This window comes from Haliotis asinina, chromosome 12 (assembly GCF_037392515.1).
Source record: "Haliotis asinina isolate JCU_RB_2024 chromosome 12, JCU_Hal_asi_v2, whole genome shotgun sequence".
In the NCBI taxonomy this organism is placed as follows: Eukaryota; Metazoa; Mollusca; class Gastropoda; order Lepetellida; family Haliotidae; genus Haliotis; species Haliotis asinina.
The window spans coordinates 57,256,008-57,279,603 of NC_090291.1; the positions used below are offsets into that span (position 1 = coordinate 57,256,008).

A 23,596-nucleotide genomic window follows, 5' to 3' on the forward strand; every position below is an offset into this window, starting at 1 on the left:
TCTCTGTGTGATGCACAGTGCTGTTTGATTTGTGTCTCTGTGTGATTCACAATGATGTTTGATCTGTGGCTGTGAGAGATGCAGAGTGATGTTTGATCTGTGCCTGTCAGAGATGAACAGTGATGTTTGATCTGTGTTTCTCTGTTATATACAGTGATGTTTGATCTGTAATTCTGTGATGCACATTGATGTTTGATCTGTGATTCTGTGTAGTGTTTGATCTGTATTTCTGTGTTACACCACAGTGATGTTTTGTCTGTGGTTCTGTGAGATGCACAGTGATGTTTGATATGTGGTTCTGTGGATTGGATATGTTTGTTTTGAGGTTTTTAGGCCTTTGCTTCTGTGGATCAGGTACCAGTGTTCTGATCTGTAATTCTGTGGTCTGAACACATGTTCACTGTCACCATAGATCTGAGACTCTATTTCTGTGTTGTAGGATGACACTGTGGGATTATCACGCACAGAGGAACGGGAGTTGAAGAAAGCCCTGTATGCTTCACTCCAGGAATGTAAACGATTAGCGCGCTACCAGCTTGATACTGACGAACAACCTGTACCACAGGTAGTTCCTCGCCAGACTCGACCCATCAGAAGCCGATCTTGGCCTTACACGCCGTCTGTGTGCAGCACAGCCACACCTAGCACTTGTGTCAGTGTGGATGAGAGCAGCCAGGACTCAGTGAAGTCTTCTGTCAGCTCAGTGGCCGAACAGAAGACAAGACAGGAGAGGTCAGTGTACAGGACATGCAGAGTTGCATCCCTTGGGCATGACAGAATCCTGTGATTTTTAGTCAGAATCCCTGTCTGCCATGGTTGTGTTTCTAGATTTATAACTACCATGCTTATGGATGTGACCAGACTGGTAACTGCTTCATGTCAGGCATTCCCCCGATTGTCATGTGACAAACTATGAGATAGCGATGTTAAACCCAATTTATTCACTCACATTTATTTTGTATAGTTACAAGGGATGTTGTTGAGGTTTTTCTGTTTAGCAACAGTAGTTCAATCAGGTGACCTCAGTCTTTATGTTTTAAAAAAACAAGCTATTGCAGGGTCTCCTGATCTATCTCATCTTTCAACCTCTCATTTGTAAATATGTGATGAAGTGTCTGCCTAGGCTTAGATAGAGCACTAGACATTTTGTTGTTTCAGGAAGATCCATGCACAGCGCAAGTTTGCACAAGGCTCCCTTCCTCCGACCCCAAGTACTACTCCAGTGAAGGTCAAGGCCTCTCCTATCAAACTTCTGCCGCGACGAGCCAAGACTGAGGACTTTTTGACATTCCTGTGTTTACGAGGTGTATTGTTGGGTTTATTCTTAGCTCACCTAACGTTACAATCTTATTGGTGTAACCTGATAACAAAAATATTTTTTCTGCTGTTCATCCAATCTGTCATTGTTTTGAATAGCACTGTGATTTAGTGCACAGAACTCTCTACAGGGGATGACTCACAGGATGGGCTTAGAATAGGATAATCAGCTCTCTAATGCTCAGTAAGGAGGTGACTTGAAGGATCATAATAGAATTCGATTCTCTGCAGTGAACAGTTGGTTAGAAAAGATGCCTCAGTGGACTGGCTGACAAATGGATCTTTTGATGTGTAAAGCTTGTTATACAAGGTGACAGACTGGACCAGTCTACAATAGGATCTGGAGCATTGTATACCTTTGTATTCAAGGTGACCAACTGAAACATGTGTACAGTGACTCAGACCTCAGTTTGGCCGGATTATTTACAGACAGTTGCAATATTGCTGACTGTCCAAGTTGGCTTACAGGCATCTAATTACGTGTACCTACTTCTTCCAGGGTCCTCGGTACTTCCTCCTCACCTTGACTTCTTCAACTTCTCCAGAGGAGAGCCCTCACATGGGGAAATCAGCGCTCCAGAGACACCCCCTCGTCCAGAACCTGGAGCCAAGTGTGAGAGAACAAGGGAGAGCACTCCTGAGTCTTCCAGCGTTAGCACCAATGATGAGCTGTATGAGATTGGAACACCATCACCTTGTAGTGTTATTGTAAGTATCCAGACAGTTGATATATGTCTTAGATATTACATGTCACCCAGACTGGGGTTTGGCATTAGTGAGGTACTGTGACAGTTTGACGTCGGCCCCAGTGAGTTGTCCATATCGAAGTGTGTCATGGTGTTCTTTTGGGTGGGACTGGCATAAGTTCATGCCAACGCCAGTCTAAGCAAACTTAGCCTCAGTACTTTTCGTTACACTCCAATACTGAGTCTAACAAAACCTAATGGGAGGTCGCGTCAGGTAACCTTTGAGATTGACCAATCAGAACACAGTTTACCAAGTCACAAAAGTGGACATTCGCTCATACCTTTTGAACTTTTTATCTCGAAAAGGTTAGTACCTGAACGATTCCTGTTGCTATTTAGCACACGCCCGCTTCCGGGTGATGAGGTTACCTTACACAACCTTCTACTGGGGTTTGTTAGACTCAGTGGTGGAGTGTAACAAATAACACTGAAGTTAAGTTTACTTAGACTATTCCAACACCAACAGCAAACTCCCTGGAAGTTCAGGTAGTGAACATCTAGCAGCAGGTACTGAACATCTAGCTGGAGATAATAAACATCTAGCAGCAGACAGTGAACATCTAACAGCAGGTAGTGAACAGATATTGAACATCTAGCAGCAGGTAGAGAACAGATAGTGAACATCTAGCAGCAGGTAGAGAACAGATAGTGAACATGCAGCAGCAGGCAGTGACCATCTGGGAGGAGTTATTGTTCCTTTAGCAACATCAGGGAAGTTTGTGTTAAAAGAATACACACATCTAAGTCCATTTATATCTCCACCCTGAAGTGTTCAGTTATCTGCCAAAGGTGAGCTTCTGTAGCTATGTCTTGTGACAGTAAGGAAAAGCCCGAGTTGGTAATTGAATTGTGTAAGATTATGTTACCTGTTAGATTGCTTGTAATTTCATATTCAGTGTTAATCATGATGTATACAACATGTGTGACCCAGACTTGGTTAACTAAACATAGTTGTTGGTAGTGCTGACTGTGGTGCAGTAGATTTTCCTGTCATCCATTTTGTGTTTGAGCTGAGAGTACAGTTGTTGTTCTTGTCACCAGGCCAATGGACGGAATGGTCTGAGTGCCAGGAAAGCAGCCCGAGCCAGTGCCAGCACACCAGAGACGGCCAGGGGCATCGTCAGTCTCAGTCAAGGTCTCACCAAGAAAGCTACACGCGTAAGCACCCCACATCGTGGTCGCAAATCGGGTTCAGTGGACAAGACACCTTCCCCACGGAAAGGGTCTCCACTTGTCAGGGGGTCGCCATCTAAACGAGGCTTTGCTGTGAAAAGCTTGTCGCCTCAGTTCTCAAAGACGCCTCCCAAAAAGAAGCTTAGCCTCAAGCAGAAAGCTCTGCTTTCCTTCATGCCTCGTAAAGCAAGCACTAAACATGGCAGTCAGAGAGAGGCCAGCTCAAAGCAGGCTGTGCTTGAGGGTAGTCAGGTAAATAATGCTGAAACTCGCACACTACTTTGTATAGGTCTGCTCGTATTTGCTTGGTCTTTGCATGCGCTGATAATCACCAATGCTCTGTCTTTCCATCCTGCTTCATCTTCTAATGCTTGTTGAGTAGCGTAGTTAGCAATTCTGAGGGTGCTTGTAAATCAGCTGCAGGCCGTTGTGTTAAGGGAACAGGACAGTAGCTCTGTTATATTGGCTTGGTTATGAGTGGAGGTTATCGATGTGAGGCTGTCTTGGGGAGGTTGTCTGTGCGAGGTTATCCAAGGGGAGGTTGTCCACAGTGAGAGAACTATCTTAATTTTGGCAATAAGGTGGATGAGAGGGATATGTTTGACGTTTCAGTCGACCAAGCAGGACCCAGGAGTCCAAAAGACAGGACCATCAGGTCTTTTGAAAGAATGCCTGTTGACAATCTGGGTTGATGCTTTTCTGTTTGAACAGACACAAGTAACAAATGTGCAGAGATCACAGCATCTTCATGACATGGTAGAGAAATTATGGTGGAGAAGAGGCTTCATCTCTGGGCAGGCATCTGATCATCATGCATCAGATGTCGCATCAGATCACAATATGCCACTTTTACCTGTGAGTCGGTCCGAGTGTCCACCAGCTGACCAGAACATGCCACTTATGTCTCCTCATTTATTCTCTCCACCATCTCCTGTCTGGCAGAGAGTTCCTGCAAGGCTGAAACAGCCAGGGTGTTGTGTTGTCACTGACCGTCCAGAGTGTTGTGAGTCCCATACAGTGGAACAGGTGGAGCCTGGACAAGGGGAAATACTTGCAGGTAGTTTACTCTGTCCTTGTGGACACACAGATGGAGGCACATCAATGTCCAAGGTCATCTCACAGTCAGATGTCAGGAATTTTGATGAAGATAGTGAGGTTGGATCTGATTCGGGTGGATTGAATGATATATCTCAGACTGGTGGTGGAGGGGCAGATGGTGGTCACCATGCTGGGAGGACAACAGATCAGGTTGTTCCAGATGTCACTCAGTCAGGCTGTTTTGTTACAATAGTTCATGAGCAGACAGGATCTGAAAGTGTTGACGATGACAATATTCTGATCTTGTCCAAGTGCATCTCATCTGAAACAAGAGATGATTTACGATGTGAGTCACAGGTAAATGTTCTACCTTGTGATGTAAAACCCTGTATTGAAAACCAGCCAGGTGTGCAAGGCCAGCGTAATTGTCTCCCTGAATGTATGGAAGGCCAGTGTAGTGTTCAACCTCAATGTGTGGAAGACCAGTGTGTTCAACCTCATTGTATGGAGGGCCAGTGCAGACTTGCTGCCTTTCATTCTTACAAACATGCTGTCCAGGCAGCCAGATACAACACATTTGAAGAATACCTGATGAACTTACCCCAAGAATGTGTGATTAGCAGTGGCCATGTCTTGTCCAGGTCAGACACCTTGAAAGCAGGTGCTCTGTGTAAAGGATGGACAAGTGATGATGAAGGCATGACAATAGAACAGAGGGGAAGCAATGTGACAGATTCCTCATATTCCCAGGGTCAGTGGCAGCCAGTCTTTGGAGTCACTGCTGTTGAAGAGATCCCAACTACAGAGACTGGTGAATGGCAGCCACAGAGAGGAGATACCTACTTGAGACGTGAAGACCTTCAAGCCGAACAAGTTTCTCCAGACCTGAGGGAAGTGAGTGATGTCACTGGTGTTGACCAGGGAATGAGGAGCACATTGGAAGAAGTTTATGAGAAGGATGAGTTGCTGCTGAGTTGTGTGGATGCCTTCAGTGGAGACTTTTCACCCTCCAAGGATTACTACAACAAGGACTTATTGCCACCATGTGTGAAGTCTTGTCATCTGGAGGATCTGCTGTGGCCTGATGTTGCCGAGAGAAATGATGCAAGGTTGTCCTGCCAAGTTGAACTTCCATATGGGTTATTGGACTCAATGGAGGTTAAACTACCATACGTGGAACATGGCAACCAGCTTTTGGAGTGTGTATCTCCAGGGGCAGAGTCGCTGCAGGATGTTGATCCTGAGTTCAGTGGAGCATGGGGGTATAATCCAAGATCTCTGCAAGTCCTTCACAATATTCATGAAGAACAAAGACTGCATTTCTATTCAGCGAATTCTGGAAAGTTGGATCCTTTTGAAAATACTTTCTCTTTTAGAAGTATACAGGGGATGCTGAATGATTTTAGTACAGAACATCACGAATCACTCTTCAGACAGTGTCCCAACATGCACAGTAGCCATACTGAAAGTTGGTCTTCACATATTAGACAGTCCCCAGGGGAACATTTGTCATTGCTTGAGTGGAACAGTTTCTATAAACAGGCATGCCACACACTAGGGCCAAAGCTAAGTCAAGGTGCAACGGAAATGTTGCAGTGTGCTCATGAAACTGCAAACGGAAGGATCCCTAGTGGTCAGGATACTGCCAACAGAAGGATACCTGATGGTCTCAATACTGCAAGCGGAAGGATCTTTGAAGGTCACAATACTGCAAGTGGAAGTATCTTTGATGGTCACAATACTGCAAGTAGAAAGATCTTTGATGGTCAAGATACTGCAAGTGGAAGGATCTTTGATGGTCATGATACTGCAAGTGGAAGGATCTTTGATGGTCATGATACTGCAAGTGGAAAGATCTTTGATAGTCAAGATACTGCAAGTGGAAGGATCGTTGATGGTCAAGATACTGCAAGTGGAAGGATCTTTGATAGCCACAATACTGCAAGTGGAAGGATCTTTGATGGTCACAATACTGCAAGTGGAAGGATCTTGAGTGGTCCCGATAAGGCAAGTGGAAGGATCTGTAAACATCAGCAGGACACAGGTGTCTACTTCAGTGGCCATATGTCCATGTCTCCTCGACTGAAGGAACACAGCGACTGTGGAAGCCAGGACAGTTTTCCAATAGATTCTCCTGTACTGACCGAAGGTCAAAAAGAAATGGGGTACCGAGTGAAAAGGATTCTTGTGAAGCCAAGATGGCATTCTTCAGAAAGTGAGATTCCACCACTTGAGATACGAGTGATTGAGAGTTTGTCATTTGAAACTGTTGAACGAAAAGAAGGTCAGTGCTCTAGTAAACAGTGCGCTACAGTTAGTCAAGTCATCGGCTGTACTTTGTCCTCAACTGTCCCAGCCATGACAACAGGTAGCCACATTGAGATGTCTTCTGAGTCAAGCATGGGAGATGGAAGAGCTGCTTCCATTGCTGATGGTGCTGCTGCTGTTGCTGATATTGGAGATGTTGAAGGGGGTGGTCTGGATTCAGCCCTTGCATCTCTAGCTGCTCAATGTGAAGTCATGAGAGCAAGGAAGAAACGAGCATCTGCTCCTTGTGAAGCAAAACCTGATGTGACGATTCCAGCTGAGTATGGCATAAAGAGGCCATCACTTAGCGACATTCCTTGCTCCAGACCCATCCCATTTGAGACAACAAGGAGTAGAACAAACATGGGAAACAACTGTGGTACTTCCAGCTGCTGGAAGCAGAGGGACACATTATTGAAGAATGAACGTGAAAAGTCTCCAGTGAAGACCACTGAGACAACAGTCTGCAAGTCAGATGAAAAATGCCACTTAAAAGAACAAAGGCATGAACATTTTGGGAAACAATTGGCAACAGTGATTGAAGTTCAGTCTAACACAGCTGCTACAGGGATAGGATTGCCCAGTTGCAGAGCACCAACACACAAGAGAGAAAACAGGGATATCCATCACAAACACACACCAGGTGGCCTGAAAGGGACCGGTCAGGGCAGCAAACAGAAGAAAGGGAAGATATTATCAAGATTCTCTTCACGAGGAGTACAGCTTCACTCCTCTCTGTCTAGAAGCCACTCCAAAACCATGGTAAAGAATGTGTCTGACTTTCACAGACACCAGCAGGAAAATGGACCTCATGCCACAGACTATCACACTTTGAAATTACCTAGAGAATTCAAATCCAGAAATAATGGAACTGTCACAGTTTGTCCTGTTCGAGCTTCAGCTGAAGTTGTCCCCCTTCCTTCCCCGCCATTCAGCGTACAGAGATGTGTGGAGGAGGCGGCGAGGATGGGCATCAAGAACAACAAGGGTTACGGTAGGCATGATGACACCCACCAGAGTTCCTCACACTTGTCTTTGTCTATCTCTGATGTGGTTACTACATGGTTAGCTTGTAATGTCTAATGCTATCAAATGCTTGTGTATTTACTGTAATCTGCTATGTAATGCTGTATTTTATAGTATACTCTGTGTAATCCTGAATTATATACCGTATTCTAATGCCAAAGCATTCACTGCATTCCGCTATGTAATGCTGAATTATATACTCTATTCTAATGCTCAAGTATTTACGGCATTTTGTTATGTAATGCTGAATTATATACTGTATTCTAATCCTGAAATATTTACTGCATTCTGCTATGCAAGTATTTACGGTACTCTGTAGTGTTATGCTGAATTAATACAGCACTCTGCTCTGCAGTGCTGATGTGTTTTCTCTACACTGCTGAATCATATAGTCTTCACTGTTTTGCTGAAGCTGGCTATGATGAGCTCATCTCCTGATGGGGAGGATTGAGTGATGCTCAGCTTGTCAGTGTTGGAGCTGATGCAGTGTTCTCTATGATGTACTCCCTTGCACACTATGCACACTAGCCTTTGTCACAGCTGTTCTCTTTACTTCCCTGTTCAGCAAACATTATTGGCAAAGTACAGTTGTCAGATCAGAACACAGTGTATGGTGTCAGCCGACTGTTCCCTCCACCACCCTGTGTTATGTCTTGTGGTATATGTGAGGTTCGTGGGACTATGACTTCAGGGCATGCAGTTTCATTGTTTTGCAGTTTTTGTTTATTTCTTTGATTTTATTTTTCATTTGATCTTTTTCACTGACTACAGACTGCTGTGATGTATCTGTAATATCACTGACTACAGGATGTTATGATTTATCAGTGATAATGTGATATCACTGACTAGAGACAGTTGTTACATATGTGATATCACTGACTACAGGATGTTGTGATTTATCTGTGATAATGTGATATCAATGACTAGAGACAGTTGTTACATATGTGATATCACTGACTAGAGACAGTTGTTACATATCTGTGATATCACTGACTAGAGACAGTTGTTACATATCTGTAATATCACTGACAACAGGATGTTATGATTTATCTGTGATCATGTGATATCACTGACTAGAGACAGTTGTTACATATGTGATATCACTGACTAGCGACAGTTGTTACATATCTTTGATATCACTGACTAGCGACAGTTGTTACACATCTGTGATATCACTGACTACAGACTGTTGTGACATATCTTTAATATCACTGACTACAGACTGTGGTGACATACCTGTAACATCACTGACTATAGATTATTGTGATATATCTGATATCATTGACTACAGACTGTTGTGATATATCTGTTGTGAATATATGTTTCTGAAAGATGTGATTGGTTGCTGCATGATTTAGTTGTGGAAATGTGATGAGTTTGAAGTTTGTGCTTCAGTGTTTGACTTAGTGCATGAGCTCACAGTGAGCTGACATGGTTGTTTGATCAGTGTTTGTTGTTTTGTTTGATGTTTCATTTTAGTTGTCATTTCAAGAAATGTATGAACAAACATTGTTTGCAGAATTGTTTTTGTATTGCCATTATTACAGAAGTTGTCATCGTTACTATCTCGCAAAGGTCACAGAAAATGATAACGTATACCATTGTTTTACCATCAACCAGTAATTCATATTGTAACCTATCCATGTCTGGTGTGAGTAATAACAAGTAAATGAAATAATGTTAATACTTTGCTTTATCTGACCTTTGAATGTCTCATTTAACTTGAGCATGTGGTTGCTTTATCTTGCCAGTCATCCCACAATTCCTTCAAGCCTGTGGACCCAGTCACCCTGCACAGGAAGTCGTCTGCTCAATCCTCCAAAAGTCTCAAGGCGAGACTAAAGAGAAAGAAAGAACTAGTGGAACAGAAATTTAGAGAGAGAGCAATGAAGAAAACAGCTTTGTTGAAAGGCAAGTTGAAAGTCAGATCTCATGTCACAAAGAAAGATGGACGAGTGGACGAGACTGCTCGGAAGAAAGGCGGCAGGATGGAGGAGCACCCAAGGAAGAAGAGGATGGTTCGGCGCAGCAGTGTGAGGCTCAAGGAACTCACTAAAGCTATGAAAGCAAAGAACAAGAGGAGACGAGTGATTGAGACCGAGGAAGAAGAAGTGACAATAACGCTCCCTCGTCCCAGCCGGCCAGTGGGGAGGAAGAGAAACTTTGCCCCTCGTCTTGTTGGAGGAAGTGGTGTGACAGATATGCCAAGATTTGTTCGAGAGGAAGAGGAGTTTCATATGTATACTGATGATGATGACGATGATGATGAAGTGTCTTTCGGGAAGGTGTCATCAACAGGCAGCAGACCACTGAGTGTGAAAGAGAAGAAAGGGAAGAGTTCAGGGAGGAAGAAGGTGACAGGTATGAGAACACGAAGCTCTATCCAGAAAGTGGTGTCATCTCCAGCCAAGATTGTAGCAAGTAAACGACTGTCAGCTGTGAAAAAGCTGAGGAAGGCCAAAGGAGACCAGATGATGCTGTCCAAGATCATTGAGAAGAGGAGGAGACTGAAACAGGAGGATGGGAATGGGGAGGCAACTAAGAGGGGAAGGAAGCCCTCAGGTGAGCAATCATGGGCACTTACAGGTCGGCAGTTGGTAGAGGGGGCACAGGGAAATGAAGGGTACTCACAGGTGGATAGTCACTGGAGGGGGCACAGTCAAGTGAAGGGTACTCACAGGTGGGTGGTCAGAGGGGACACAGGGAAACGAAGGGTACTCGCAGGTGGATAGTCAGTAGAGGGGGCACAGGGAAATGAAGGGTACTCACAGGTGGATAGTCAGTAGAGGGGGCACAGGGAAACGAAGGGTACTCACAGGTGGGCAGTTGGTAGAAGGGGCACAGGGAAACGAAGGATACTCCAGTGTTAGATTTGGGTGAAATTTTGAGTGGGTCCTAATTGATGAAAATAATGTTTCTAGAAACCCTCCAATGTTAAATAGATGGGCAGATGTAAATTAGAGGGGGTCCTCACTGAATTTGTTGAGTCAAAACACTCCAAAACTCTCTCTTGAGCCAACACTGATTCTTGCAGGTGTATAATCAGTAGAGGAGGCACAGGGAAATGAAGGGTACTCCCAGGTGTATAGTCAGTAGAGGGGGCACAGGGAAATGAAGGGTACTCACAGGTGTATAGTCAGTAGAGGGGTTACAGGGAAATGAAAGGTACTCACAGGTGGATAGTCAGTAGAGGGGTTACAGGGAAATGAAGGGTACTCGCAGGTCGATAGTCAGTAGAGGGGGTACATGAAGGCAAAGGGTACTCACAGGTGATTGGTCAGTCGGTGAAGTAAGGATAGGGGACAAGAAGATGTAGAGAATCCACAGGTAAGCAGTTGGGAGGAGAAGGGGGTGGCACAAAAATGGAAATAACTGTCATATTTTCAGTTGCTCAGTGGTGGCAGCATGAACGCTGGTAGGGAAAGTGTGGAGTGAGACTGAAAGAGTGATGGCATTTTTCTCACAGGTTCAAAGAAACTTGGCAGTCCTGAAAAACAGAGTCGGTCCGACTCGGCTCTGAAGGCTGACCGGTCCACATTGGTGGAGGTCCCCACATTTCGCCCCTCGGAAGAGGAGTTTCGTGACCCCATCCAGTACATTGAGAGTATCCGAGAGCAGGCTGAGCCATATGGGATGTGTCAGGTCATTCCGCCCTCCAGCTGGAAGGTAAGAGGGAGTTGAGAGAGTTATATCGTTCTCCTGTAGCAGGATGCTACACAATCCTACATGTTGCAGGATGTTGAACTGTTGTCCTGTATCAGGGTGTTAGACCGTCCTTCTGTGTCAGGGTGTTAGACCTGTCCTTCTGTGTCAGGGTGTTAGACTATCGTCTTGTATCAGGGTGTTAGACCCGTCCTCCTGTATCAGGGTGTTAGACCCGACCTCCTGTATCAGGGTGTTAGACTGTCCTCCTGTATCAGGGTGTTAGACCCGTCCTCCTGTATCAGGGTGTTAGACCGTCCTTCTGTGTCAGGGTGTTAGACCATCCTCCTCTAGCAGGGTGTTAGACCATTCTCCTCTGGCAGAATGTTAGACCATCAGTTATGCATGAGGGTGTTAGACTGTCCTCCCGTATCAGCTTGTTAGACCATCCTCCTCTAGCTGGGTGTTAGACCATTCTCCTCTGGCAGAATGTTAGACCATCAGTTATGCATGAGGGTGTTCGACTGGTCTTCTGTATCAGGGTTTTGGACTGTCACCTGTACCATCGTGTTAGACTGTCCTACTGTATGAGGGTGTTAGACTATCCTTCTTATTCAAAGGAGTTGGACCATTCTCCTGTATCAGTGTGTTAGACTGTTCTGTATCAGGTTTGTTGGACCATCCTCCTGGATCAAGGTGTTAGACCATCCTACTGTAGCAGGGTGTTAGACCATCCTCCTGTAGCAAGGTGTTAGACCATCCTACTGTAGCAGAGTGTGAGACCATCCTCCTGTAGCAAGGTGTTAGACCATCCTCCTGTAGCAGGGTGTTAGACAGCCATGTAGCATCAACTATGAGCTATGACTTATTTTGTTTGTTCCAGTGTGAAAGTAAGATCAATGAAGACATGAGATTTACAGCCCAGGTTCAGCTTATACACAAGTTGTACAAGAGGTGAGCAGTATTTAAGCTTATACACAAGTTGTACAAGAGGTGAGCAGTATTTAAGCTTATACTCTGTTGAGTCAGGCATGCCATAATGGATGTCTGCTGTCATATTAGTCCTACCAGCCAAACGTCATCTCTTGTACTTGTTGTGACAGGTGGGGTCCGAATATCCAGTTTACAGCCTCTGCTAACAAGCACTTGGATGCCATTGGAGCCAATCTTGAACCATATCCCCAGGTATGCTGTTTACTGTCCCCATCCGAAATATGGTCTGAGTGTCCTACATCCCCAGGTATGCTCTTACTGTCGTAGGAGGTATGATCTGAGGTATGGTGTGACTGTCCTTCATCCCCAGTTATGCTCTGACTGTCCTACATCCCCAGGTATGCTCTGACTGTCCTACATCCCCAGGTATGCTCTGACTGTCCTACATCCCCAGGTATGCTCTGACTGTCCTACATCCCCAGGTATACTCTTACTGTTGTACATCCCCAGGTATGCTCTGACTGTCCTACATCCCCACGTATGATCTGACTGTCCTACATCCCCAGGTATGCTCTGACTGTCCTACATCCCCAGGTATGCTCTTACTGTTGTACATCCCCAAGTATGATCTGACTGTCCTACATTCCCACGTATGATCTGACTGTCCTACATCCCCAGGTATGCTCTGACTGTCCTACATCCCCAGATATGCTCTTACTGTTGTACATCCCCAGGTATGCTCTGACTGTCCTACATCCCCAGGTATGCTCTGACTGTTGTACATCCCCAGGTATGATCTGACTGTCCTACATCCCCACGTATGATCTGACTGTCCTACATCCCCAGGTATGCTCTGACTGTCCTACATCCCCAGGTATGCTCTTACTGTTGTACATCCCCAGGTATGCTCTTACTGTTGTACATCCCCAGGTATGCTCTGACTGTCCTACATCCCCACGTATGCTCTGACTGTCCTACATCCCCAGGTATGCTCTTACTGTTGTACATCCCCAGGTATGATCTGACTGTCCTACATCCCCAGGTTTACCATTTGCTGTCCTCCTAGAGCTATGATTAGTTTGTTTCTATTCAGCTTATAACATAGTAAGTCCTAAGTCAAATGATACTTACTTCCTGTGACTAAAAGTCTTTTTTGTGTGGTTTTTGTGACTAGCAGTTGATGATGTTGCAGATTGGGGGAGTTGAGGTAGATCTGTGCAAGTTATCGCGTACAATTATGGAATTTGGGGGGATGCAGAACGTGGTTGACAAAAAGAAGTGGGTGAAGATTGCAGATGCCATGAAGATCCCCAAACTGGTGAGTCAAACCACCCAGGGTATCAGCTTCTTACAGGCTGACTGCTACACTATCTGTTTGTATCCTGCTGCAATCATAATTCACGTAAATATACTGAACAAGACAGTCATGGATTAGGAACAGTTCTATTCATGTTTTTTGTGTGAAGACTGAGCTAAACATTTTGAGAATATTTCCCCAAATAAGTTCTGAAATAAGTTTTCTGGTATGTTATTCTGTATAGGTGACAATTTGGTTCTAAGATTCTAGATTCTAATGTCATTGTCAAGCAAGTGATACATGAGAAGGAAGTTTGGATGGTATATGTACATAAAAGATGTTGATGACAGGAAATGATTGATGAGGCCAAAATGAATTGTTTATTCATTAGAAGAGGTTGATAACACAGAAGATGTACATGGTTGTTTGCATACGGGATTAGGGATGTTGATGGGCAGTCAGCAGGGAAAGATGTAATTTGTTGTACATCATTCCTGATGTACCACGTGCTTGGCAATGACATTAGAATCTGTGTCGAAACGTCATTTATGCAGAATAAAGAAGCTGTATATCCATAAAAAAGTGTCATCATTCTTCGTCTCCTGAACTTGTAGAATGCCAGTGAAAGTAGTATGTATCAAATATATTTGGAGGTGTTTTTTTCCTATTTTAGCCTTATTTTGACTCATGATGACCCGTTAAGGTCAGGGAGTAGAACAGGCCTTCAGCGACCCATGCTTGCCATACAAGGCAACTGTGCTTGTCGTAAGAGGCAACTAATGGGATTGGGTGGTCTGACTCGCTGACTTTGTTGACACATGTCATTGGTTCCCAAATGCGCAGATTGATGCTCATGTTGTAGATCACTGGATTGTCTGGTCCAGACTCAATTATTTACAGACTGCTGCCATATAGCTGGAATATTGCTGAGTGCGGTGTAAAACTAAACTCACTGACTCACTCACTTATTTGTTTATCTCCTCCCTCTATGCAAAGATATTGGGACTCTTGAAAGCCCTTGAAGTTCCCTTCTTTTGAAGCTGAAGTACAATCACATTCACCCACAGGAAGCCTCCCCATTTCCCGCCACATGACTAGTCCTGTTTGACACTCTCTCCTCCATTGCGTGATGAGACAGTTGTAGTCAAGTTGAGTCCCTATACAGCATTTAATATCCTTTTATATTTCAATCCTGTAGCCAAAATTTAGCGGCATACAGCACTTTAAGACTTTCAGCATTTCAGAAGGAAGGGTTTCCTGCATGCTTCATTAGGACACTATATCTTCACAGGACCATGTGCGCATACATAGGTGAACGCATTCATGGAATGCGAACTATTCCTCTTGACTGACGCATGCAGAATGAGCATACCAACATTCGCTGATTAACACCAAAACTTTCCAACTTCAAAGGAGAAGGATCAACATTTCATCTGCAGGCATCTGGCACTAACATCAGGTTGTCGTGTCGTATCAGCACCAGTCAATTCATGGGTTCATGGAACCCAGTTGCTGCAGTCCAGGGTGGGGAAACATGGGAATTATGAATAGGAATTCTTCTGAACTTGAATTCTTGAATCTAGATATCAATGCTTCATTAATAGCTCTTGATCTGGCTAGACTGTAAAAGGTACAATGAGTAGTGGTGTCTAGTTGAGCTAGCTTCTCGTCATCCATTTTGTAAGATTTAACCCGTGCATCAGTAATAACATGCAAACACGTATAAAATACGTAATTTGTACACAAAAGTTTTACAACTAAATATGCAGGCCAAAAACCATATAGAGCAAAATTTGGAATAAACACAGAAATAAACAAGTAAAGTGCTGTATAGAGACCCCAAGTTGCCCACACAACCTTCCTGGTGGATGAAGCAGAGAGTGACAAATATGGCTGGTCATGTGACCGGCACTGGCACCAAAATATGGAGGAAAGGGAGGGTTCTTGTGTATATGATTTTACATCCTCTTTTGAAGAAAGGAATTTCAAGGGATTTCAAGTTTCCACCAAAACTTCGGATAGAAGAGAGAGACGTGCAAATAAGCATGAGTCAGGGTAAGGAAAAATTTTCTGAATAAAATTGATATTTCATACTTATCCTGACTCAAGCCAGGATAAGCCTGGCGTCAAGCACTCCCTACCACACCACTCAGACACGTTTGATTCTCTAATTATGGAGAGAATGGCAAGCAGGGCTGGTAATTTGACCGATGTGACTTGAAACGGGGAGGCTCCCTGTAGTTTAGTGCTTGTATGTCTGCTTCAAAGGAAGGGAACTTCAAGGGATTTCAAGTGTTCCACTATTTTTGCATAGAGGAAGGTGATAGCAAATAGGCATGAGTCAGAATAGGTGTAAAATATAAATTTTATTCAGAAAATTAATTTTTTTAGGCATTTGATTAGTTCATAGGAAAAGCCAGATTTATTGATGTCAACTTCTTTATTGTGAATAACAAAATCAGGTGATGAAGGAGCAAACATACTCTCTGCAATGTTGTGTTATTCACAATTAAGAAATGGAGATCCATAAATCTGGCTTTTCTTATGCTTTCCACTACTAAATGCCCTTCAAAGATTTGGATTAGTTCATGCACAATGAATTAAACAGTTATGTTCGTATATGACTGTCTTGTCTGCCATGAATGAACATTTAGATGAAGGTTTCACATGTGTAATCTCAAAGAACCTTATTAGTTACTTGACTGGATTATTGCACCCCAGGCCCAGGATCGAGGGATGCGTCTGTATGATGTGTACTGCAAGTACCTGCTGCCCTACGACACTCTGTCCATGGACGAGAAGACGTGTCTTGAGCAGTCTGTCATGTCGGAGAGGCAGAGGAAGGAGAAATCAGGGAAGGGGGAAGACGAGGAGGCGATCATCAAGGTGAGACATTTACAGGTGCAAAGACTGTTTAACTAACTCAACTGAGAGGAAGTGAGAGGTGTACATCATCAAGGTGAGACATTTACAGGTGCAAATACTGTTTAACTAACTCAACTGAGAGGCAGTGAGAGGGGTACATCATAAAGATGAGACATTTACAGGTGCAAAAGACTGTTTAACTAACTCAACTGAGAGGCAGTGAGAGGGGTACATCATCAAGGGGAGATGTTTACAGGTGTGAAGAGTGTTTCACTAACTCATTTGGGAGGCAGGGAAAGGGGTATATCATCAAGGCGAGATATTTACAGTTGTAAAGAGTGTTTCACTAACTCATTTGGGAGGCAGGGAAAGGGGTACATCATCAAGGCGAGATGTTTACAGTTGTGAAAAGTGTTTCACTAACTCATTTGGGAGGCAGGGAAAGGGGTATATCATCAAGGCGAGATATTTACAGTTGTAAAGAATGTTTCACTAACTCATTTGGGAGGCAGGGAAAGGGGTATAGCATCAAGGCGGGATGTTTACAGGTGTGAAGAGTGTTTCACTGACTCATTTGGGAGGCCGGGAATGGGGTATATCATCAAGGCGAGATGTTTACTGGTGTGAAGAATGTTTCACTAACTCATTTGGGAGGCAGGGAAAGGGGTATATCATCAAGGCGAGATGTTTACAAGTTTGAATACTTTTCACTAACTCATTTGGGACGCGGGGAAGGAGTACATCGTCAAGGCAAGATGTTTACAGGTGTGAAGACTGTTTCACTACCTCAGGTGAGAGGCAGGGATAGGGTTCATCACCACTGTCATAAATTAGGAGCGAGGTTGGTCTGTGGCTCCTGTACTGGGTGCTCATTTTAACTTTCATTGTTTTCAGGGCAAATCCAACCCACTGAGCACTTTCAATAGGGTTGCAAGAAATGTCCGCTCCATGTGGTTTAAAGATGAACCCACTCCAGAACAAGTTGAGGTGAGATATTGGATCATTCCCCCCAACACTCCTCCTGCCTAGATTGTTTTGATGTGAAAACTGATGTGGTACATTGTTCCATGTGATTCGTGTTGTAGTGCATTGTCCCAGTGTGAATTCTGATGTGATACATTGTTCCAGTGTGCATAGTGTTGTGGTGAATTGTTCCACTGTGAATACTAATGGTGTACATTGTTTCAGTGTGAATAGTGTTCTGGTACATCGTTTCAGTGTGAATACTGATGTGGTAGATTGTTCCAGTGTGAATACTAATATGGTAGATTGTTCCAGTATGAATACTATTGTGCATTGTTCGAGTTTTCCTCGATAATCTCACACAGCTGTTTATATCTGGCCCAGGCAGGCTCTTTAGTCTGCCTTCTGCTGAGAGCGAGGAGAGTAATCAGTCATGGCTTGCGCATGCGTGTACTAACTGTTGCTATGGCTGGCATCATCATTTACAGATGGCGGCCATGTTAGCAACCCTTTCCATCTGAAGCTTAACTCACACTATTTCTCCACTCTAACATTGTTTGTATTAACATAATTGGTGTTATCTTAACACTTTACTTTGTGGCAAACCATAAATGAAGATTAATGACTGTCTGTAGAAATCTTGACAAGGGAGGTCACAGTAAACAAACCCAGTCTGGAATGCTGTAAAACTGAAAAGTATGTTTAGTTGAAGTGTCACAATTATCTTATCTGGGTTTTCTACAGGAAACTGTTTATGCTGTCGTAAAGCCTCAATTACCATCTTTCAGATGAAATTAACACAGTTTATTCAAGCAGGGTTTGTTTTCACATGAATCTATCGCAAACATAGGTTTCATTCATACAGTGTGGCAGACAGAGTACGCTGGTTGTTGAACATTCTAGTAGCACTTCCGAGAAGGTTTGAAGCTGCATTTTGTGTATTCTATATGGAGCAAGTTTAAGTGTTATTTTCGTTGGAATTTGTACTCAAAATGGAAAGAATATGTGAAAATCACTTTTAAAAAACTGGAATTACTGTGCCGAAAATGTGCTATTAACTGCAGTGGATGGATTTATCAGTTTCAAAACAGTGAGTCCAAATTCCTTATAATTTTGAGGCCAAATACCCTGCTTGAATATGACTGCATGACTGTATTGGTAGAATTAGATAACACACTCAATGTGCATATATATTGAATTGCAGGAAAATCTCTACAAAGACCTCTTAAAGTGATTTGAAAATGAACAGATTCTTCTTATTATAATGTTTTGAAAATGTACGGAATGTCAGCTTTCTGCCTGAATAAATCCAATACATACATACATTTCTTAAACAATAGTAGATAGCAGTGATGTATGTGACAACCTTGACCAAATTCCATTGTATATTAGTGCCTAAAGGGAATACCCGCAACACACGTGCAGGTTTTATATAGCATGTGCGGTCTAGATCAGGGCTCAGGAATGTACAGTCCAACCGCACTGCCTTGTCTCTCTCTGCCTTCCTGACTCAGCCAGCCACGCTGTGTGTATCAACTAAGATGCCTGGTCCTTAACAGCTGTGCTCAGCATATATGTTCCGATAAATTTCCACTATGGCTGCCTCAACGGCTTGGCCTGATAATTTTATTACCTCCCCCAGACTGAATTGCCCTTGAGAAAAGTATACATGCAATATGCAAGAACTCCTTCTATCTCTTTTAGAGTTCCTGTACGTGATTTGTGTTGCCATGTTCAGTGTATTAGATAATTCAAAAAGCAAAAGTGGGCTGTGATTGGTATGCTCAGCTTTCCAAGGTTCACCCCTGATTATATTAAAAGCCTGCAAGGGAGGTAATATTATTATTCGTAGATGCATGCAGGATAATCCTGGAGATAGCGAGGATGTTTCCCAGTGTGAATACTGATGTGGTTCATTGTTCCAGTGTGAATACTGATGTGGTTCATTGTTCCAGTGTGAATACTGATGTGGTTCATTGTTCCAGTGTGAATACTGGAGACTGGTTGAGGGTCGCAGCAACCATGTAGCGGTACAGTGTGGCCATGTCAGCACCAGCACCCAGGGGTCGGGCTTCCCCAGCAAGAAGGACAGTCCTTACGCCAGGTATGTACAGATGTGATAGCCATGGGAAAACACCCAGGGGTCGGGCTTCCCCAGCAAGAAGGACAGTCCTTACGCCAGGTATGTACAGATGTGATAGGCATGGGAAAACACCCAGGACAGTCCTTACGCCAGGTATGTACAGATGTGATAGGCATGGGAAAACACCCAGGGGTCGGGCTTCCCCAGCAAGAAGGACAGTCCTTACGCCAGGTATGTACAGATGTGATAGGCATGGGAAAACACCCAGGGGTCGGGCTTCCCCAGCAAGAAGGACAGTCCTTACGCCAGGTATGTACAGATGTGATAGGCATGGGAAAACACCCAGGGGTTTCCCCAGCAAGGACAGTCCTTACGCCAGGTATGTACAGATGTGATAGGCATGGGAAAACACCCAGGGGTCGGGCTTCCCCAGCAAGAAGGACAGTCCTTACGCCAGGTATGTACAGATGTGATAGGCATAGGAAAACACCCAGGGGTCGGGCTTCCCCAGTCCTTATGACAGTCCTTACGCCAGGTATGCACAGGTGCAGACTCTTTCCGTGTTGTCACAACCCCTACTATACAGTACACAACCCTGTGCACTTAAAAGAACCCACAAATCCATTGGTATATAACCAGATGATGGCCAAATGAATACGTGCACCTAGTTGTGTACACTAAATCTTGGACCTGTGCACTTAAAAGAACCCACAAATCCATTGGTATATAACCAGATGATGGCCAAATGAATACGTGCACCTAGTTGTGTACACTAAATCTTGGACAAAGTACTATGACTGTGTCTCGGTCCACCAGCTGTGAATGGGTACCTAGTAGTGATGGGAAAGCCACATGAACTGAATGCACCAAGTGGCTGCATTAGTTGCCTCACCTCCTGGGAGATGGGAACCAAGTGGCTACATTAGTTGCCTCACCTCCTGGGAGATGGGAACCAAGTGGCTGCATTAGTTGCCTCACCTCCTGGGAGATGGGAACCAAGTGGCTGCATTAGTTGCCTCACCTCCTGGGAGATGGGAACCAAGTGGCTACATTAGTTGCCTCACCTCCTGGGAGATGGGAACCAAGTGGCTGCATTAGTTGCCTCACCTCCTGGGAGATGGGAACCAAGTGGCTACATTAGTTGCCTCACCTCCTGGGAGATGGGAACCAAGTGGCTGCATTAGTTGCCTCACCTCCTGGGAGATGGGAACCAAGTGGCTGCATTAGTTGCCTCACCTCCTGGGAGATGGGAACCAAGTGGCTGCATTAGTTGCCTCACCTCCTGGGAGATGGGAACCAAGTGGCTACATTAGTTGCATCGTCTCCTGGGAGATGGGAACCAAGTGGCTGCATTAGTTGCCTCACCTCCTGGGAGATGGGAACCAAGTGGCTGCATTAGATGCCTAACCTCCTGGGAAATGAGAACCAAGTGGCTGCATTAGTTGCATCGTCTCCTGGGAGATGGGAACCAAGTGGCTGCATTAGTTGCATCGTCTCCTGGGAGATGGGAACCAAGTGGCTGCATTAGTTGCCTCACCTCCTGGGAGATGGGAACCAAGTGGCTGCATTAGATGCTTAGCCTCCTGGGAAATGAGAACCAAGTGGCTGCATTAATTGCCTCACCTCCTGGGAGATGGGAACCAAGTGGCTGCATTAGTTGCCTCACCTCCTGGCAGATGGGAACCAAGTGGCTGCATTAGTTGCATCGTCTCCTGGGAGATGGGAACCAAGTGGCTGCATTAGTTGCATCGTCTCCTGGGAGATGGGAACCAAGTGGCTGCATTAGTTGCCTCACCTCCTGGGAGATGGGAACCAAGTGGCTGCATTAGTTGCCTCACCTCCTGGGAGATGGGAACCAAGTGGCTGCATTAGTTGCCTCACCTCCTGGGAGATGGGAACCAAGTGGCTGCATTGGTTGCATCTTTGAAGCAAGCGTACAATCATACTCACCCACGAGTAGCCTCCCTGTGCCTTTCCCTGCCATGCTTGTCACTCTCTTCTCCATGAGGCAGTTGGAGGCAACTTGTGGTCCCTATACAGTATTTTTATCCTTTAATATTTTGGTCCTTTTGACAAAAATTGAACTGTATACAGCTTTTGGTGTGTATTATTTATCATTATGATTTGAAATTGTTGATAAAATGTACATATTTTTCATGTTGTTGGACATGTATTTCATCACATGAGATTGTGTTTCCATTTGAAGAAATCGTCATTCCTTTGTATGTATCAGCTGTCTGTGGCTGATCTGCATGTATTATATCATACTTGCACAGTTGTTCTTCTAGTTCTCTGTCAACCCTGTAGGAATTTGTCTGACACTGAATTTAGTCAGCTGTTTGCTGTTCAGAGAAAATCACCAAGACCCTCTAAGTTCATGTCTTGTAAATTGGTTGAACGCTTACGCATTCTCACCTTCAATCACACTACCGAGAGTCATTGGAAAGCTAAAACAAATGAAGATGCTACAACCGACTTTGATCATGCCTTACTGGCCAGCGTGAGAATGATTTCCAGTAATCATAGAGGAACTAGGAAAGCCATCGCTAAAACTACCAGAATGGAGGAATCTACTTGTCCATCCACACACCATACAAGCTCTCAGGAATCCGTCGTCATTCCAACTACATTTATGGATCGTATCCTGTTCTATCCTATCCTAGACATATGCCAAACGGAAAAGCTTTACAGCATTGAAAGCCTCACATCTTTAAGTGGTGGATTACTTATGTCACTTTCAACACTCGTGGACTCAGAGGTACCACATTATCAACTTACCTGGCGTCTCTCAGCTCCATTATCACCATGAAGACAGGGATCAAGCTGAGGAAAGTGCCAGAATTACTTGCTGTACTGTGCTCGTTCAAACTGGGAGACCAACAATAAATGTTCATGGCACCACCTTGGGATCTGAATGTTGTATTGCAACATCTCACCTATGATACATACGAGCCACTAGACTGAGCAACCTTTGAACTGTTAGCACAGAAGATGGGAACCAAGTGGCTGCATTAGTTGCCTCACCTCCTGGGAGATGGGAACCAAGTGGCTGCATTAATTGCCTCACCTCCTGGGAGATGGGAACCAAGTGGCTGCATTAGTTGCCTCACCTCCTGGGAGATGGGAACCAAGTGGCTGCATTAGTTGCCTCACCTCCTGGCAGATGGGAACCAAGTGGCTACATTAGTTGCATCATCTCCTGGGAGATGGGAACCAAGTGGCTGCATTAATTGCCTCACCTCCTGGGAGATGGGAACCAAGTGGCTGCATTAGTTGCCTCACCTCCTGGGAGATGGGAACCAAGTGGCTGCATTAGTTGCCTCACCTCCTGGGAGATGGGAACCAAGTGGCTGCATTAGTTGCATCATCTCCTGGGAGATGGGAACCAAGTGGCTGCATTAGATGCATCGTCTCCTGGGAGATGGGAACCAAGTGGCTGCATTAGTTGCCTCACCTCCTGGGAGATGGGAACCAAGTGGCTGCATTAGTTGCCTCACCTCCTGGCAGATGGGAACCAAGTGGCTACATTAGTTGCATCGTCTCCTGGGAGATGGGAACCAAGTGGCTGCATTAGTTGCCTCACCTCCTGGGAGATGAGAACCAAGTGGCTGCATTAGTTGCCTCACCTCCTGGGAGATGGGAACCAAGTGGCTGCATTAGTTGCCTCACCTCCTGGGAGATGGGAACCAAGTGGCTGCATTAGTTGCATCATCTCATGGGAGATGGGAACCAAGTGGCTGCATAAGTTGCCTCACCTCCTGGGAGATGGGAATTGGAACCAAGTGGCTGCATTAGATGCCTCACCTCCTGGGAAATGAGAACCAAGTGGCTGCATTAATTGCCTCACCTCCTGGGAGATGGGAACCAAGTGGCTACATTAGTTGCATCGTCTCCTGGGAGATGGGAACCAAGTGGCTGCATTAGTTGCCTCACCTCCTGGGAGATGGGAACCAAGTGGCTGCATTAGTTGCCTCACCTCCTGGGAGATGGGAACCAAGTGGCTGCATTAGTTGCCTCACCTCCTGGGAGATGGGAACCAAGTGGCTACATTAGTTGCATCGTCTCCTGGGAGATGGGAACCAAGTGGCTGCATTAGATGCATCGTCTCCTGGGAGATGGGAACCAAGTGGCTGCATTAGTTGCCTCACCTCCTGGGAGATGGGAACCAAGTGGCTGCATTAGTTGCCTCACCTCCTGGGAGATGGG

General features: G+C 44.8%; 2 protein-coding genes across 5 annotated transcripts in view; both read left to right on the forward strand.

Annotated features, from left to right (window-relative positions):
- Positions 1-23,596, forward strand: part of LOC137257342 (protein Jumonji-like) — a 55,704-nt gene that overhangs the window by 9,104 nt on the left and 23,004 nt on the right. The window contains exons 3-14 of one of the 4 annotated variants that reach the window (XM_067794655.1): positions 440-732; positions 1,159-1,304; positions 1,817-2,025; positions 3,105-3,221; positions 9,359-10,169; positions 11,074-11,273; positions 12,133-12,203; positions 12,353-12,434; positions 13,375-13,500; positions 16,201-16,365; positions 17,239-17,331; positions 19,293-19,411. In XM_067794655.1, coding sequence (XP_067650756.1) covers positions 440-732; positions 1,159-1,304; positions 1,817-2,025; positions 3,105-3,221; positions 9,359-10,169; positions 11,074-11,273; positions 12,133-12,203; positions 12,353-12,434; positions 13,375-13,500; positions 16,201-16,365; positions 17,239-17,331; positions 19,293-19,411 — 2,432 coding nt within the window. Of the gene's footprint in view, positions 1-439; positions 733-1,158; positions 1,317-1,816; positions 2,026-3,104; positions 3,489-9,358; positions 10,170-11,073; positions 11,274-12,132; positions 12,204-12,352; positions 12,435-13,374; positions 13,501-16,200; positions 16,366-17,238; positions 17,332-19,292; positions 19,412-23,596 lie in introns of all 4 variants that reach the window. The other 3 variants (XM_067794653.1, XM_067794652.1, XM_067794654.1) reach the window with 3 other exon arrangements.
- Positions 4,077-8,045, forward strand: LOC137258626 (uncharacterized). Its single transcript, XM_067796322.1, has 3 exons — positions 4,077-4,693; positions 4,733-7,575; positions 7,963-8,045. The coding sequence occupies exons 1-3, from the start codon at positions 4,077-4,079 to the stop codon at positions 8,043-8,045; spliced, it is 3,543 nt and encodes a 1,180-aa protein (XP_067652423.1).